This window comes from Anabrus simplex, chromosome 11 (assembly GCF_040414725.1).
Source record: "Anabrus simplex isolate iqAnaSimp1 chromosome 11, ASM4041472v1, whole genome shotgun sequence".
Taxonomy (NCBI): domain Eukaryota; kingdom Metazoa; phylum Arthropoda; class Insecta; order Orthoptera; family Tettigoniidae; genus Anabrus; species Anabrus simplex.
Window position 1 is genome coordinate 86367200 of NC_090275.1, and position 16864 is coordinate 86384063.

General features: G+C 39.1%; 1 protein-coding gene across 2 annotated transcripts in view; it reads left to right on the plus strand.

Annotated features, from left to right (window-relative positions):
* The window catches only part of LOC136883437 (fatty acid synthase), an 844467-nt gene that overhangs the window by 622743 nt on the left and 204860 nt on the right, over positions 1–16864 (plus strand). For both annotated transcript variants that reach the window (XM_068229660.1, XM_068229661.1), the window contains one exon: positions 10118–10316. In XM_068229660.1, the coding sequence (XP_068085761.1) occupies positions 10118–10316 (199 nt within the window). The remainder of the gene's footprint in view (positions 1–10117; positions 10317–16864) is intronic.

Below are 16864 nucleotides of genomic sequence, written 5' to 3' on the forward strand. Positions count from 1 at the left end.
CATCTGTGGCTGAGACCTGGACACTGACAAGAAGACAGGAGAAGTGAAAATTTTAAGAAGTATGTGAGGAATGACAAGAAAGGTAAAGTAAGAAATGAGGACGTCAGGAAGGAAATCGGCGTGGAAAAGCTTTACAGCGGAATGGAGAGGAAAAAACTTAGATGGTGTGGACATATTAAGAGGACGGAAGAAGGAAGGATATCGAAGCAGAGGAGGGCAAAAGGGAGATCCAGACTGATAGTATAAGTAGGATAAATCTGTATTGGAACACAGTTAAGGATTAACAGTGGTTGATGGACAGAGGATGATGGAAAGGTGTTTTAATCATCCCAACTTGGTAGGTGCTGGATGAGGGAAACATGATAATGATGACGATGATGATGATGATGATGATGATGTTGTTATTGATGTTTGTACAGCCCTCACAAGGGTAGAGGACTGAAGATAGATGATAAAGGAACTTGTTGTTGTTGTTGTCAGTGACACGAAACATGCATGCAACCTGGAAGGACCCCTATTTACTTTTAGAGCTAAGAACTTTCGCCTGTACCGAGCAAGTTGGCCATGCAGTTAGGGTCGCAAATGTGTGAGCTTTCATTTGGGAGATAGTGGGTTCAAATTCCACCGTTGCCAGCCCTGAAAATGGTTTTCCATGTTTAGCTATTTTTCACACCAGGCAAAAAATACCTTAATTGAGGCGATCTTGTCTAGTTAGTACGAAAAAAGAATGTTTTTCCTTTCTCGTAAAGATAGGTCATCTCATTTTCCCGGTCTTTTTCTTCATCTTCTTCATCTTCTGCTTCTTTTGAATTGGCCAACTAAGGACCACAGTATTCAACTTTTTTTGTTTGGAGCGGGTGTTGATGTTTGCCCAGTAATCTTGCATTCTCTGGCTATTTTGTTCCTTTCTTTCCTTCTCCCACAGCATGCCTGTCTTCTTTTGAGGTTGTTTGTCCTGTAACCCCTTTTGTCTTAATATCCCTCTGAGCGTTTATCAGTCTTTGATGTCACCTTCTGTTATTCCTAGTTCTTGCATGTGTTTGGACACTTCTGTTAACCATGGTGTCTTGATCTTGTTCTAGTAAGTAAGAAGCTGGTAAGTTAGTATGGTGCGATTCATCCATGAGATATGATCGCAGAAGGTTAGATGTCTCCTCCTGGTCACATCTGTGATCTTTTCAGTTTAACTGTACAACTCCTGGTTGGATCGCCTTCTGTATTCATCCTTCTCTTTGAGTGGTCCAATATCTTCTGTAATATCTTTCTCTCATGAATCTCCAGCTTGTCCATCAGTCACTTTCTGTTAAGTGTCAGACACTCAGTGGTGTACAGGGCTTCTGGATGGATGACTGCATGATAGTGTCTTCAGTTTGGCATTGTGGGAGAGACACTTCCTATTGTAAATATTCTTGGTTAGTTGATATGCCAGCTGTAGTTTGTTTTTCCAGGTTGTCAGCACTGCTTCTTCTGAGAGACTTTGTTCCAGCCATTCTCCAAGGTACTTTGAACTTCTTAACTTCCTCAATTTTACCAGTTGTAGTTCACTGGAGGCATTACCGATGTTGGTGGGTTATTTTGTTTTATATAGTGATACTTGTAATACAACCGTGGCAGCCTAGTTTGTGAGTGTACTGAGCTGCTTCACTGCTATTTCTGTTGCCCAAAATGCTACATCATCTGCGAATGCCAGACAATCCCCTGCTAGACCCTCTCGTTAGTGCCTCAAGTAAATTCACTGGGAATTTCTCGTTATCCAGCTCCATCTGCCACTCTCTGATGACCTTCTCTAATGTATAGTTCAAGAGGAAAAGGTAGAGCCCATCTCCCTGTTTAACTCCTGTCTTTATCTCAAAGCTTTCCGAAAGCATTCCTCTGAACTTTACTCATGATCTGGTGTTGCACAAGGTCTGTTGGATAAGGTTGTGGCTCTCCTGGTACAATCTCATTTCCTGTAGAATTCTCTGAAGGGTTGGTCTGTCAACTGAGTTACACACCTTCTTAAAATCAACGAAAGTGATTACATACTTTTTCCCTGCTATCACATTCCACCTCACTACTCTCTGTCCAACATCTACACGCAAAGCTACACTGTGCAGTATCTGACTTTTAACCGGCAAAAACATACTTTATATTGGCCAGCCATTTTTTGACGGCATCATTCACACTTTCACAGAGATGAGTTATTTATAAGGTTCAACCTATTCAGTACTAATTACGTATTGTATAGATGTTATTCAACAACAATTATTCAACATGGGACTGGTTTTGAAATTTAAATGTCATCATCAGCCATAAAACAAATCACAAACAAATGAGCAAAGGCACATTAATTAAAACTGGTGTAGTGACACATTGAAATAAGTACATTTAAAGTCTTTACACGTCCATTCACACCATGTGTCAAACAAACCGTCAAAACAAAAGAGCAACGGCATAATAAAATTAGCACAGTGACACATTGAATTATGAATATAGCCTCTCACTATTCAAAGATTAAAAGAAGGTTCCTTGATATGTTGTCAAAGCACAAAAGTCTTTGTACGCCTATTCACATCCCTTGTTAATTGAACAACAATAATTAGATCCGGCGTAGTGACACACTGAGATATTTACATGGTCCTCTCACCAATCTAAGTCAATAGAAGGCTCCGACACACTTCCAAAGTTAAAAGTCATTAAAACATCCATATACGCTATGTGTCAAACAAAACGTCAAGAACTTATTGGAATCACTTGCTATACAATTTTTACCTGTTAAAATTTACACTGATATATATGAAATTATAAGAAATAGTCAGTGGTAACAAGTTGTCCTTCAGTATTTTTCTTATAGTACAGATGATCTTTCTTTTTTTTTTTTCTCAGTTCGATTGGGAAGAATATTTATCAGCTTTGAAACAGCATGTTGAGATGTTAACCTTGTGAGAAGGAGGTACAGACTGTTATGTACGGTAGGTCAGGAGGGGTGAAGGTGTTTGGGGGGGGGAGGATGTTGATGAGAGAGTAGTGGGTTTAAAGTGGGTCTTGTGAACAGTGTGGCGGCGGTCTGTAACGTGATAGGGTATTGTGTATTGCGCTAAATATTGACCGCCTACTCGGAAGATCAACACACCTAAAGACTTTAATTAAGAAATCAAAAAGAATGTTGGTTTTTTGTGAGATTTCATTCAGGTTCAAATTGGAGTTAAAGAACTTGTCTAAGTGAATGCAGCTATTTTCTGCGACGTCAAGAATAGGACCTTTGTCCATATTCATGAACACCTCTATATCTTGTTGTACGTTACCGAAGCTATGCTTTGAATCTTGAATGTGCTGGCCAACTGCCGAGTGTCTATTGTATTTTGTAGCATTTACATGCTCCATGTATCTGATTTTGAAGTTCCTCCCTGTTTGACCAATGTACGAGGATTGACAGTTTTGACATTGGAATCTGTAGACTCCCGATTTTTGGTAAATTGAGCTGGTATTATATAATATGATATCCATATTTCTATTGTTAGTTCGATATGTTATATTGGTGTTGTATTTTTCAGAATATTTGTAACACTGTAAATATCTTTGTTGAATGTGAAGATTGAATAATAATCAGGTTTAGTTTTCTCTCTAGTTAGAGTTGAATTTAGGCGATATTTTGGTTTGTTGATAATGCGTGCTCTATAAATGCATTGTCATAACCATTATATTTGGCTATGAAGTGGATTGTATTCAATTCTTTATTTAGATTTACTGTATTAAGTGGTACACTGAATGCTCTGTCTACCATACTGTTGTAGGTAGCATACTTGTGTGCTTTGGGATGAAAATTTTTCTTGATAGTTGTGGGTGTCTGTGTCGGTTTCCTGTAAATTTTGAATTCTATAGATGAAGGAAGTTTGTTTAAGGTGAGATCCAGAAAATTTATGCTTCTGTTTGACTCAGATTCCAGAGTGAACTTTATTTGCCGATCAATATTGTTTAAATTGCTAAGAGTGGTGGCTGCATCAGTAATTCTTTCATCAAGGATAATGAGTGTGTCATCTACAAACCTGACCCAAAATCTTATGTTCGTGAAGTCGCTATTGTTGTTAATTGCTTTATGCTCTAGATGGTCAATATATATATATCTCAGCTAATATCCCTGAAGCCAGTATGATCCCATAGATAGGCCATCCTGCTGGTATATGTAATTATTGAAACTGAAGAAATTATTCTTAACTACTAGTTTCAAAATTTCCATGAAATCTTAGATCTCAAGTTTACTCAGGTTGCTGTATTTATTTAGGTTGTTTTGGATTACTGGAAAAAGTTTCTTAGTATTGATGCTCGGATACATATTTGTTATGTCGAAAGAATGCATTGAATGGAAAGGCTGCATTTCAAAGTCATCTAGTTTTTCAACTAATTCAATGGTATTTTTCAGATCTATTTGAAAATTATGGTTCTTTTCTAGAAATTTCTGGATGAATTGTGATAGCTTATATAATGGACTTGGCCTATAATTTATGATGGGGGTATGGGGATGCCGGTCTTATGGACCTTGAGTAAATCTTTCGCTACTGGTAGCCCTGGGTACATGGTTATTAGTTTAGTCTTCTCTTGTTCTGCGAATAAAAATGACATATTTTTTAGGGTTGCTTTCAGTAGATGTAATTTTTGGGTTGGATCTTTCTTTTATCACCAAAAAGGAGCTATTTTTCAAAAATTTGGCAGTTTTTTCAATGAATCAGTTTTATCCATTATTACTGTCTTGTTCCATTTATCTGCCCTGGTAACAATAAGGTTCATATCTTTAATTTTCTTTTTGAGGTTAATTATCTGTTCCCTTTCTTCAGAATATTCTTGGTTTCTATTGTTAAGTAGTGGTTTTTCTATTTGATGCATGGGTTTTATTCAGTTTTCTCCTAATATCAAATATGACCTCATTGTGTATTTCCAGGGGCATTTTATTAACAGCTGTTTCTGATTTGATAATTAATTTGGTAGTGGTATTAATTATGTTAGTGTTCGGCCAATTTTTTTCGGACATTTTTCTAGAATCATGTTGTATTGCTCTGTTAGTACTCTTTTTGACAAATTTATAACGGGAGGGTGAAATTCTACAATCAAGTTGTTTAACTGGTTGTGTTTTTTTGTTTCTCTTTTTGTACTACAGTTTTTCGTTGCGTTAGCCTTAAGTGTGTTGAGCTTCTTGTCTAATATGAGCTGTTTTTGAGCTAACTCTTCAAACAATTTACTATTAACCTCATCAAGGAAATGTCCCATTGAGCTTAGAAAGGAGGCACGCTGCTTCAACCTGCGTCACGTACAATTGGTTATTTAGAAAAGATTTGTTCTTATATAAGAATTTAATTTCGTTTCTAATCCATTTCTTACTAACTTTATTTTGTGTACACTTGTGTTGAGGTGAGTTTTGATGTCCTTTGGTGTTCTCTTTGAGGAAGTTAGGCATTTGGTTATGTTCTAAGGACTGTTTTAAGAAATGAATGTCCTTGCCTAATTAAGCGATTTTTATTTTAAGGTTCCTATAACGATAGGCTTTGAGTTTTGCCTGGTAAGCTTCGTTATTCAAAGATATGAGTTTCATTGTTGTTTCCTTTTTGAACTGAAATCACAGAGATGAGTTATTTATAAGGTTCAACCTATTCAATACTAATTACGTGTTGTATAGATGTTATTCACAACATTTATTCAACATTGGACCGGTTTCAACATTTAAATGTCATTATCAGTCATAAAACAAATCACAAACAAACGAGCAAGGGCACATTAATTAAAACTGGTGTAGTGACACATTGAAATATGTACGTTAAAAGTCTTTACACGTCCATTCACACCGTGTGTCAAACAAACTGTCAAAACAAAAGACCAACAGCATAATAAAGCTGGTGCAGTGGCACATTGAAGTATGTACATAGCCTCTCACTATTCCAAGATTAAAAGAAGATTCCTCGATATGTTCTCAAAGCACAAAAGTCTTTATACGCCCATTCTCATCCCGTGTTAATTAAACAACAATAATCAGATCCGGCGTAGTGACACACTGAGATATTTACATGGTCCTCTCACCAATCTAAGTCAATAGAAGGCTCCGACACACTTCCAAAGTTAAAAGTCATTAAAACGTCCATATACACTTTATGTCAAACAAAACGTCAAGAACTTATTGGAATCACTTGGTATACAATTTATAAGTTGTCCTTCAGTATTTTTCTTATAGTACGGATGATCTTTTATTTTATTTTTTTCCTCAGTTCAATTTGGAAGAATTTTATCAGGTTTGGAACAGCATGTTGTGACATTAACCGTCTGAGAAGGAGGTACAGGCTGTTATGTGCGGTAGGTCAAGAGGGGTGAAGTCGACTGGGGGGGGGGGGTGAAGGGGAAGGATCGTGTTGAGGGAGTAGTGGGTTTAAGGTGGGTCTTGTGAACAGTTTGGTGGGGGTCTGTAACGTGATAGGGTATTGTGTATCACGCGAAATATTGACTGCCTACTCGGAAGATCAACACACCTAAAGACTTTAATTAAAAAATCAAAAAGAATGTTGCATTTTTTTCTTCTGAGATTTCATTCACCTTCGATTTGGAGTTGAACTGGTCTAAGTGAATGAAGCTATTTTCTGTGACATCAAGAATAGGGCCTTTGTCCATATTCATGAGCAGCTCTATATCTTGTTATATGTTACTGAAGCTATGCTTTGAATCTTGAATGTGCTGACCACATTGTATCTATTGTATTTTGTAGCATTTACATGCTCCATGTATCTGATTTTGAAGTTCCTCCCTGTTTGACCAATGTACGAGGATTGACAGTTTTGACATTGGAATCTGTAGGCTCCAGATTTTTGGTAAATTGAGCTGGTATTATATAATATGATATCCATATTTCTATTGTTAGTTCGATATGCGATTTTGATGTTGTGTTTCTTCAGAATATTGTAACAATGTAAATATCTTCGTTGAACGTGAAGGTTGAATAATAATCAGGTTTAGTTTTCTCTCTAGTTAGAGTTGAATTTAGGCGATATTTTCATTTGTTGATAATGCGCTCTATAAATGCATTGCCATAATCATTATATTTGGCTATGAAGCAGATTGTATTCAATTCTTTATTTAGATTTACTGTATTAAGTAGTACACTGAGTGCTCTGTCTACCATACTGGTGTAGGTTGCATACTTGTGCCAAGAAAAATTCTTTTCATCCCAAAGCACACAAGTATGCTACCTACAACAGTATGGTAGACAGATCATTCAGTGTACCATTTAATACAGTAAATCTAAATAAAGAATTGAATACAATCTGCTTCATAGCCAAATATAATGGTTATGACAATGCTTTTATAGAGCACGTTATCAACAAACGAAAATATCGCCTAAATTCAACTCTAACTAGAGAGAAAACTAAACCTGATTATTATTCAATCTTCACATTCAACAAAGATATTTACAGTGTTACAAATATTCTGAAAAATACAACACCAATATAACATATCGAACTAACAATAGAAATATGGATATCATATTATATAATACCAGCTCAATTTACCAAAAATCGGGAGTCTACAGATTCCAATGTCAAAACTGTCAATCCTCGTACATTGGTCAAACAGGGAGGAACTTCAAAATCAGATACATGGAGCATGTAAATGCTACAAAATACAATAGATACTTGGCAGTTGGTCAGCACTTTCAAGATTCAAAGCATAGCTTCCGTAACATACAACAAAATATAGAGGTGCTCATGAATATGGACAAAGGCCCTATTCTTGACGTAGCAGAAAATTGCTACATACACTTAGACCAGTTCTTTAACTCCAATTCGAACCTGAATGAAACCCCAGGAAAAAAACCAACATTCTTTTTGATTTTTTAAATTAAAGTCTTTAGGTGTTTTGATCTTCCGTGTAGGCGGTCAATATTTAGTGCGATACACAATACCCTATCATGTTACAGACCCTCACCACACTATCCACAAGACCCACCTTAAACCTACTACTCCCTCAACACGATCCTTCCCCTTCTCCTTCCCTCCACCCCACCCACCACCGCCTTTTCCCCTCCTGACCTACCGCACATAACAGTCTGTACCTCCTTCTCACAAGGTTAATGTCTCAACATGCTGTTCCAAAGCTGATAAAATTCTTGCAAATTGAACTGAGAAAAAAAAAAAACAGATTGTCTGTATTATAAGAAAAATACTGAAGGACAACTTGTTACCACTGACTATTTCTCATAATTTCATATACATCAGTGTAAATTTAAACAGGTAAAAATTGTATACCAAATGATGCCAATAAGTTCTTGACGTTTTGTTTGACACATAGCGTATATGGATGGTTTAACGACTTTTAACTTTGGAAGTGTGTCGGAGCCTTCTATTGACTTAGATTGGTGAGAGGACCATGTAAATATCTCAGTGTGTCACTACGCCAGATCTGATTATTGTTGTTCAATTAACAAGGGATGTGAATGGGCGTACAAAGACTTTTGTGCTTTGAGAACATATCAAGGAACCTTCTTTTAATCTTTGAATAGTGAGAGGCTATGCACATACTTCAATGTGTCACTGCGCCAATTTTATTATGCCGTTGCTTTTTTGTTTTGACTGTTTGTTTGACACATGGTGTGAATGGACGTGTAAAGATTTTTAATGTACATATTTCAATGTGTCACTACACAAGTTTTAATTAATGTGTCCTTGTTCATTTGTTTGTGATTTGTTTTATGGCTGATGATAGCATTTAAATGTCAAAACCGGTCCTATGTTGAATAAATGTTTTGAATAACATCTATACAACACGTAATTAGTATTGAATAGGTTGAACCTTATAAATAACTCATCTCTGTGATCTCAGTTCAATACGGAAACAACAATGAAACTCATATCTTTGAATCATGCACACTTTGTCGGCAAGCACTAGGGGTGTAACGTTAGGGCCTGCAATGCAGATGTGTTGGGACCTTTAAGAGGTGCCAAAGACTCCTCGCAAAAGAGTAAAAAGAAAATATATCTAGTCTAATGTCACTCTGCACGTAAATGGTAGAATCAGTCAAAATACTGTAGTTTGTTCTTTTACAATTTTTACGTAGAGGAATTGCCACTTGATTGCATCTAGCAGCAGTTTATTGTGTTGAGTGTAACACAGCACAACTCTGGCAACACTGCGACACACTCCTCAGGAAAGACCTGCACCAAATATTATTTAAAAATAATTGCAACCGTGATAATTCATACCAAAATATCATATTATAGTTAGAAAAGGATACTTTCTTGTTGTGTAGTGCACTTGAGACTGTATTATGCAAACATTTTGCAGAATATTTAACTGTAGTCACACATTTATTTGACAACAATATATGACGCCAATAAGAAGTTTGTGTGGTAATGATCAGTCAACTCAGTTTCGGAGGAACTCTCTTTCCATAGGCTTATCTGTTGTGCGGTTTGATATTTTTCAAATTTTATTTGAACAGTTTTTTATTTAATTTTGTTTGTATATTTTTCTGTGTTGTAATCAAATAAATATTATATCTGAGACTTCGGTAAGTGTATAATTCTGTGGTTACTGAAAGAAAAAAAAAGAAAAAATTACATAGGAACAGCTAAGTGGTGCCAGTTGGCAGTTCAGCTGCTTAGCCGTGAAACCACGGAGGCAGTCAAAAAACCTATTAAACTAATAAGCTTAACAATAATGAGTATTACCTTTGTTCATATAACTTGGCAACATATTGCGTTGCTTCTACCTGCTTTAATAAATGTATATTAAGTTATGTATAAGTTTTACATTATATTTGAGGGGGCCAGCATTTTTATTTTGGCAGGTGGCGGCTCCGTACCACATTCGTTATGTAAGCGCCATTATGCTTTGTGCAAACATGCTTCTAATTAAAGAAAATATGTTAACCATTCCTGTGAACGTAATACTTTTTGAACTATAATAACTATATTTTATGAAAACTGTCTCGTTGATATTTTACCAGAGAACCCCAATCCCAATCTGAATGGCATTTCGTATCAAAATATAATTTTTCATATAAGATTTGGTTTAAACAGGGAGTATTAGATTAGACATTAGATATGAAGTAATCCTTGTATGCAAATATTGAAGTTCTTCATCAAACTTATCTTGATTTTTCTAGATTCCGGACTCACACATAGGAAATTCTCGTGATACATCATTTGAACAGATGGTGATGCGTGAAACAGGAGGTAAAGGAGTTGATCTTGTCTTAAACTCTCTGTCAGAGGAGAAACTGGTGGCTTCTCTACGATGTCTAGCTGATGGTGGTCGATTCCTTGAGATTGGCAAGTTTGATTTGGCAAATAACACTCTAATAGGTAAGTTTCTTTTTTTCTTTCTTTCTTTCTTTCTTTCTTTCCTTTTTTTTTTTTTTTTTTTTTTTTTTTTTTCGATGGGAGATTAATGTGTCATAATAACAATATCAACAACAGTGTGATCTCAACTTCCTTATGGAGGATGGTACTATTTAGCTTCCTCTTCAATACAGTACTTTATGTATATACTTTTTTCCCCTTCATTTAGAGCCATCTTAGGGGTATATAAAGAAACTTTAAAATTGGACTTCATGTATTCTGTGTATTGGAGCATTCTTTGTCTAACAGCTTCCCTCCTTTCTTCTGTTCAGTTCGTCTTTGTGCTAACTATTGAGTTCCTAAATAAATTTTTGTCTATTACTGAGTTTTGATTTTTGTTCATTAACCATATATCACACGCAAGTATTTATGGAGAAAATAATAGCAGGAAGACAATGGGGAAGGTCTAGAAAGAGGTGGATGGTGGGCTCAGATCAGGCGAATAAGGCGGGTGTGGAAGAACCTCCCATCCCCACCACTGTAAGCGATGCTGAACAATGGCTGCTGTAAGAGCTGTTGCGATATCGTGTAGGATTATGGCGTTGTCCAAAAGATCTGGACGTTTGGTTTGCACTGCATGGCGCAATTGGTACAACAAAAAAGAAATGTAATAAACTACATTGACAGTGTGCGCCTCACGCACTGGATGCCACACAAGAACACCTTGAACATCGTATGCCATTTTGTGACGCTCTCACTCACACACTGAACTTGGGGCATGTTTAGACCCACACTGTTGTTTACATACACCATCTAGTCGCATCATACGCAAGTACATACCGCACGTTTCCAAATGAATATCTTACATTCTCTGTGTTTTCTCCTGTTTGCAAGAAAGAAATAGTTGCCATGACTTATGACTCGACGTACGTATTGCATCTCAGCCCGGGATATATACTTGCTACACCACAACCCTACTAAACAACAACTAACTAACTTTTACTGTCAAGATCGTCCCCTTATATACAGGGTCCACCAGAAAAATGTATACACTGTTTGTTAGACGATATCATGATATGGACATTGTCAACTCTTATCATTGTTTTTAAATGTTGTAGTGGCTGGAGCACGCTTAACGTTTGAGCAACGAAAGTACATTCTGAAGTGGTTTATGGTTTATCAGGTTTGATAATGGCGTTGAAGTGCAACGTAAGTTGAGGAGGGAGTTTGAAACAGAACCCCCAACACGCCTAACAAACGCATTACTGGAAAGTTTGAGATGCATGAAAAGATTTGTGATATTCACAAAGAAAGATCGGGAAGAACGCGCACAGCTACCAGTCCTGCTTCGTCGGCTCACGTGTTGGAAAGTTTTGCTAATACTCCACAGAAGTCTGCTACACAATGTGTACGGGAAGTGGGGATTAGCATACAAGTGTACGACAAATTTCCCAAAACAGCTAAGTGGAAAGTTTACATCCCACGATTACTGCATGTGCTTAATGAGGATGATCTTGATCGTCGAATGCAATTTTGCGAATGGTATCAGCAAATGATAACCCAAGATGAACAAATTCTGACGAAGTTAATGTGATCTGATGAAGCCCAGTTTAAACTTAATGGAACAGTGAATCAACATAACTGTGTCTACTAGGCTCCGGAAAAACCGCATGTTCATGTGGACAATGCGGTCAATCTACCAGGGGTTAATGTCTGGCGATGACTGTCGTCGAGGTCTTCCTAGGACCCTTTTCCTTTGATGGTACTGTCACTGGAGCAGTGCACTTGGAAATGTTACACACATTAATTTTAGCAGCTGTACGTGCGCTTTATGGAGCCGATGATGAAGTCTTCTACCAACAGGACGGGGTGCCACCACATTACCGTGTAGCAGTACGAGCTTTCCTGGACGACAATCTGCCGGGACATTGGATTGGGCTACGAGGGCCCATTGAGTTTCCCCCACGATCGTCAGATCTTACCCCTATGGACTTTTACTTGTGGGGAACTGTGAAAAATCAAGTCTATTGACGTACGCCACGCACGCTGGAGGCCCTTCGCCAGGAGATTACAGCGGAATGTGCAGAGATCCCCATTCAAACATTGACGGACGTAGTTGGAGCGACCGCTTGTCGTTCTGCTGTGTCTAGCAGCCAACGGTGAACATTTTGAACATCTCATGTAACCATATGTTTAACTGAAGACAAAACTACATGTGTAATCAAAATTTAAATATAAAAAAAAAAAAAACCAACAGAATAAATCGTTTTGTTCCGTAAAGAGTGTATACATTTTTCTGGTGAACTCTGTATGTGCCTGGCTAGGCTTCTAGAAAGTTATATTACAAAATATATCTTCGTGAAAATTCTAGAGTGCGTAATACACAGTTTACAATGGATGGAATATTCTCAATAGTTCTCGTCACCTATTGTCATTCTGGAAGTTACAATGTGTTTCAAAATTATGGATTACAATTTATATATACAGGCAAGAATAAATGATAATATTAATTTACAGGTATTTACATTAACTGAACTGATATAAATGTTTATATAGAGTGCCTGTTTCATGACATAACCTCAAAAACAACGCGATCATATCACATGTACACATGATGTAATAATAATACTAATACCAAATGGATGTAACACTTCACAGCTATACATACAATAATAATAATAATAATAATAATAATAATAATAATAATACTAATTCGAGCTTGATATCTGCATTAGTTACCCATGGGTGAGAAAATATTGTTTTCAAGTTATACCTGTTCATTGCACTTGCGTCAGTATCCCCCCTATGACTTGAAACAATTTCCACAGTTTGTCACACTCGTCGACTTTGCCTTGGATGTAGATTGTATCTTCTTTCTTCCTCTATGTTGCTGGATATGCTCTCCTCTTCCTGACCAGCATCTGCCATGTTGGGGGCCGGGGTTGTCTCGCTGCCAGCTTCTTTCTCAATGATAGTCGATATGTTCTCCTCACAATGACCAGATGATGGTGTGTCATTAGTCGCCTCTCCTCCAGGCTTACTCTGTATGCGCAGCAGTTGGGTGACTCACCGCAACTCCGATGCATGGACCTTGACAGGAGGGTTGGTCTTCAGTAAGTAGACCCCATGGCCCAGCTGTTTATCTACCTCGATGGGACCGACCCACTTAGGTGTGAGACCTGCGTGAATACCTCCAATCTTATAACTGACTGGGTGGTTACGTCACAGTACTTGTTGGCCTGGTAGGAAGATCTAGGTCTCTTCGACATCTTGAGCTTTGGCCTGGGTAATGAATCTCTTCTCGGCCAAAGCTTGCTTCACCTTGATGTTCTGCTGCTCCTGCTGCCGCCACTCCACCAGGGAAACAGCTGCATCATCTTGGCCCGAAGTGGGTGGTGGACGAATCTCCCAATTCCCGGTGCCGTACAGCTGTCGACCAAGAAACAGCTCTGCTGGGGAATAGCCGGTGACACGGTTGATGTTTCGTCGCAGGGCAAAGAGTGACTGCGTTATCTGACAGTCCCACAGTCGATGTTCTTTGTCTATCAGGTGGACTCGTAGCATCCTTTTCAGCTCCTGGTTCCGTCGTTCCATTGGATTTGCCGTTGGGTTGTAGATAGGGGTGGTCCAGTGCTTCACACACCATTCTGCCATCATTTGCTGCCACTTCAACGTCTGACAGAATGCACCGTGGATAACCGTAGCGGCTGAATACCTCGTCTTGTAGGAGTCTGGTGATGCGTCCCCTCGTGGCTTCAGGTATCGGAGAGGCCTCACTCCATCTTGTGAAGAGGTCAGTGATTACTAGAAGTCCTGTTTTACCCCGTGGTGTTCTAGGGTGAGGACCCATCAAGTTCAGGGCTATGACCTCCCACGGGCATTGTTGCCATCTTCCTCGCTGACTGGAATCTGCCTTCCTGTTGCTCGCCTTGATGCAGGCACAGATGTAGCACCCCTTCACATAGTCCAGGATATCTTTCCGCATGTTGACCCAGAAGAATCTTCGTCGTATAGACTGATATGTCTCTTCGCCTCCTGGATGTCTGGCTTCTGTGCTGTCATGGAACTTCTCGAGGATGTCCGTCGTGTGCTGTCTGGGGATCACCACTACTGCAGGCGCGTCGGAGAGGTGCATCCTGTACACCAAGGGTCCTCTGTCGACCCGGAAGTTCTTATAGCACATCTTGAATTCCCTTGGGACAAGTCGACTATCGGTGTTCTGTCTCCTAATCCACTGCGTCTTGGTCCTATAGGGCTTGTCTTGTTCCTGCCACTGTTTGATCACTCCCAGATTAAGTTCCTTCTTGATGGTCATCAGGACAGGTTCCTTAGGCTCACTCTCAAATTTTTGTGGGAACTCCCTCTCGACAACGGTGCTCCTAGCTTCAGGTTCCATCGCCGGGTACCTAGATAAGCTGTCTGCTCCTATGTTCGTCAGTCCTGGGACATGACACACATCAAAATCAAATTCAGCGATTAACAGGGCCCATCGCATCAATTTAGATTTTGAGCCCGAGACAGAGTTCAACCATTTGAGAGCAGCGTTATTGGTATAGAACTGGAACTTCCTTCCCTCCAAGTAGCCTCTGAATTTGCCCATGGCTCACACCACGGCTAAGGCTTCCTTCTCGGCAGTGCAGTAGCGTTGTTCAGTGGGAGATAGCTTCCTGCTGGCATACTCGATGATGTCCCTTCCGCCATCACACCTCTCCTGGAATAGCACTGCTCCTAAGCCAGAGTCACTGGCGGCAGTCTGCAGGCGCATCTTCCGTTGAGGGTCGGGATGGGCTAGACCGGGAGCATTGCATATCGCAGCCTTAATGGCTTGGAATGCTGCCTCTTCCTTGCTGGTCCATCGGATTGGGCGATTGTTATTGAATAGATTGGTGAGTGGTATTGCCTTCTCTTTAAAGTGTGGCACAAAGCTGCTACACCATCCAAAAAGCCAAGGAACTGATGTACTTGTCGCTTGGTCCGCGGGCGTTCAGCTTCTTCGATAGCTCGATTCTTCTACAGTTGCCTTTCTAAGCCTTCAGAGGTTAGGACATGGCCAAGATATTCTACGCAGGACTGGGCAAAGTGGCACTTCTCCAGTTGGCAAGTCAGTCCATGAATCTTCAGTAGTTCCAGTACTTTCCTCGGATGTACACGATGTTCTTGAAAATTCTTGTTGTGAATATTAAAATGTCATTGAGATACACTTGGCAAAAATCTCTGACATATCCTGATAATACCTTATCCATCAGTCGCATGAAGGTGGCAGGAGCATTCTTCAATCCAAAGGGCATTACTGCAAACTGGTACAAACCTCTTGGTGTCATGAAAGCGGTCAGTGGTCTAGAACTTTCCTCGACCCTCCCCTACTTGACTAGGGTTGCTTATCTGTCAGGTCTTGAGCCACCTTCGTGTTCCCGGTACCATCCCTGACCTCTAAAATTCGAAGCGCTAGATTACGTTACGCCCATAACTTGATTAGACCTGACGTGTGTCCTGCGACGATGTGGAAATCTATGAAATATTTTGGCATCAATAACCAGAAATCTGACACAGAATTAAAAGTTAACGTAGATAAATTAAACGATCATTCCATCTCGCCAACGGGAATTAATCCGGTCGTGAAAGAGAAAACAATACGTATGATAATATGCCATCACCACACAGAGATAAATTTTATTTCAGTCACGTCACACCACAAGAAGTGATTGACTCAATAAAATGCATCAAGACCAAGGCTAGGGGCGTAGATAATATAGGCTGAAATGCTCATGGAAATTTCCTCCACATCATTTATCCATTGGTGAATGTCTTTAATTATTCACTGCAACAGGGGACTTATCCAGAAATATGGAAAAGGGCCGTAGTTTGCCCGCTTCCAAAAATATGACTGGCAAAGGACATCGGTGACTATCGGCCAATTAGCATCTTATGCATATTGTCCAAAGCTTTAGAATTCATAGTTCACAAGTAGATTACCAACTATCTTATTCAACACAATCTTCTCGACATCCACCAGTCCGACTTTAGACCGACACACAGAACTTGTAGTGCATTAACACATGTGACGGATGACATAAGGCAAGCTATGGACAACAAACAACTGACAGTTGTAGCGTTATTGGACTTTAGTATGACTTTCGACACTGTTGACAGAGATATACTTATATCCAAATTAAATAGTTTAAATTTCTCCGCAAGTGCACTCTAGTGGACCAGTTCCTATCTCACCAGCCGCTGGCAGTGTGTACCTAATAACAACAATGAATATTCAAATTGGCGTACGGTAGACGTAGGAATACAGCAAGGATCTGTACTGGGCCCCCTATTTTTCTCTGTGTATATAAATGGCATAGCTTCCGAATTAAAACACTGTAAATACCACTTATACGCAGATGACTTACAGATATATACACACAGCAAATCTGAAAACCTACACTCCGAAACACTTCACCTGAATGAAGACTTGATGACCATAGATATGTGGGCCAAAAATCACAGATTAAAATTAAACCCATCAAAATCCTAGGAAATAATTATTGGTTACCTTAACTTACATTGCAAACTCAATTGAACAG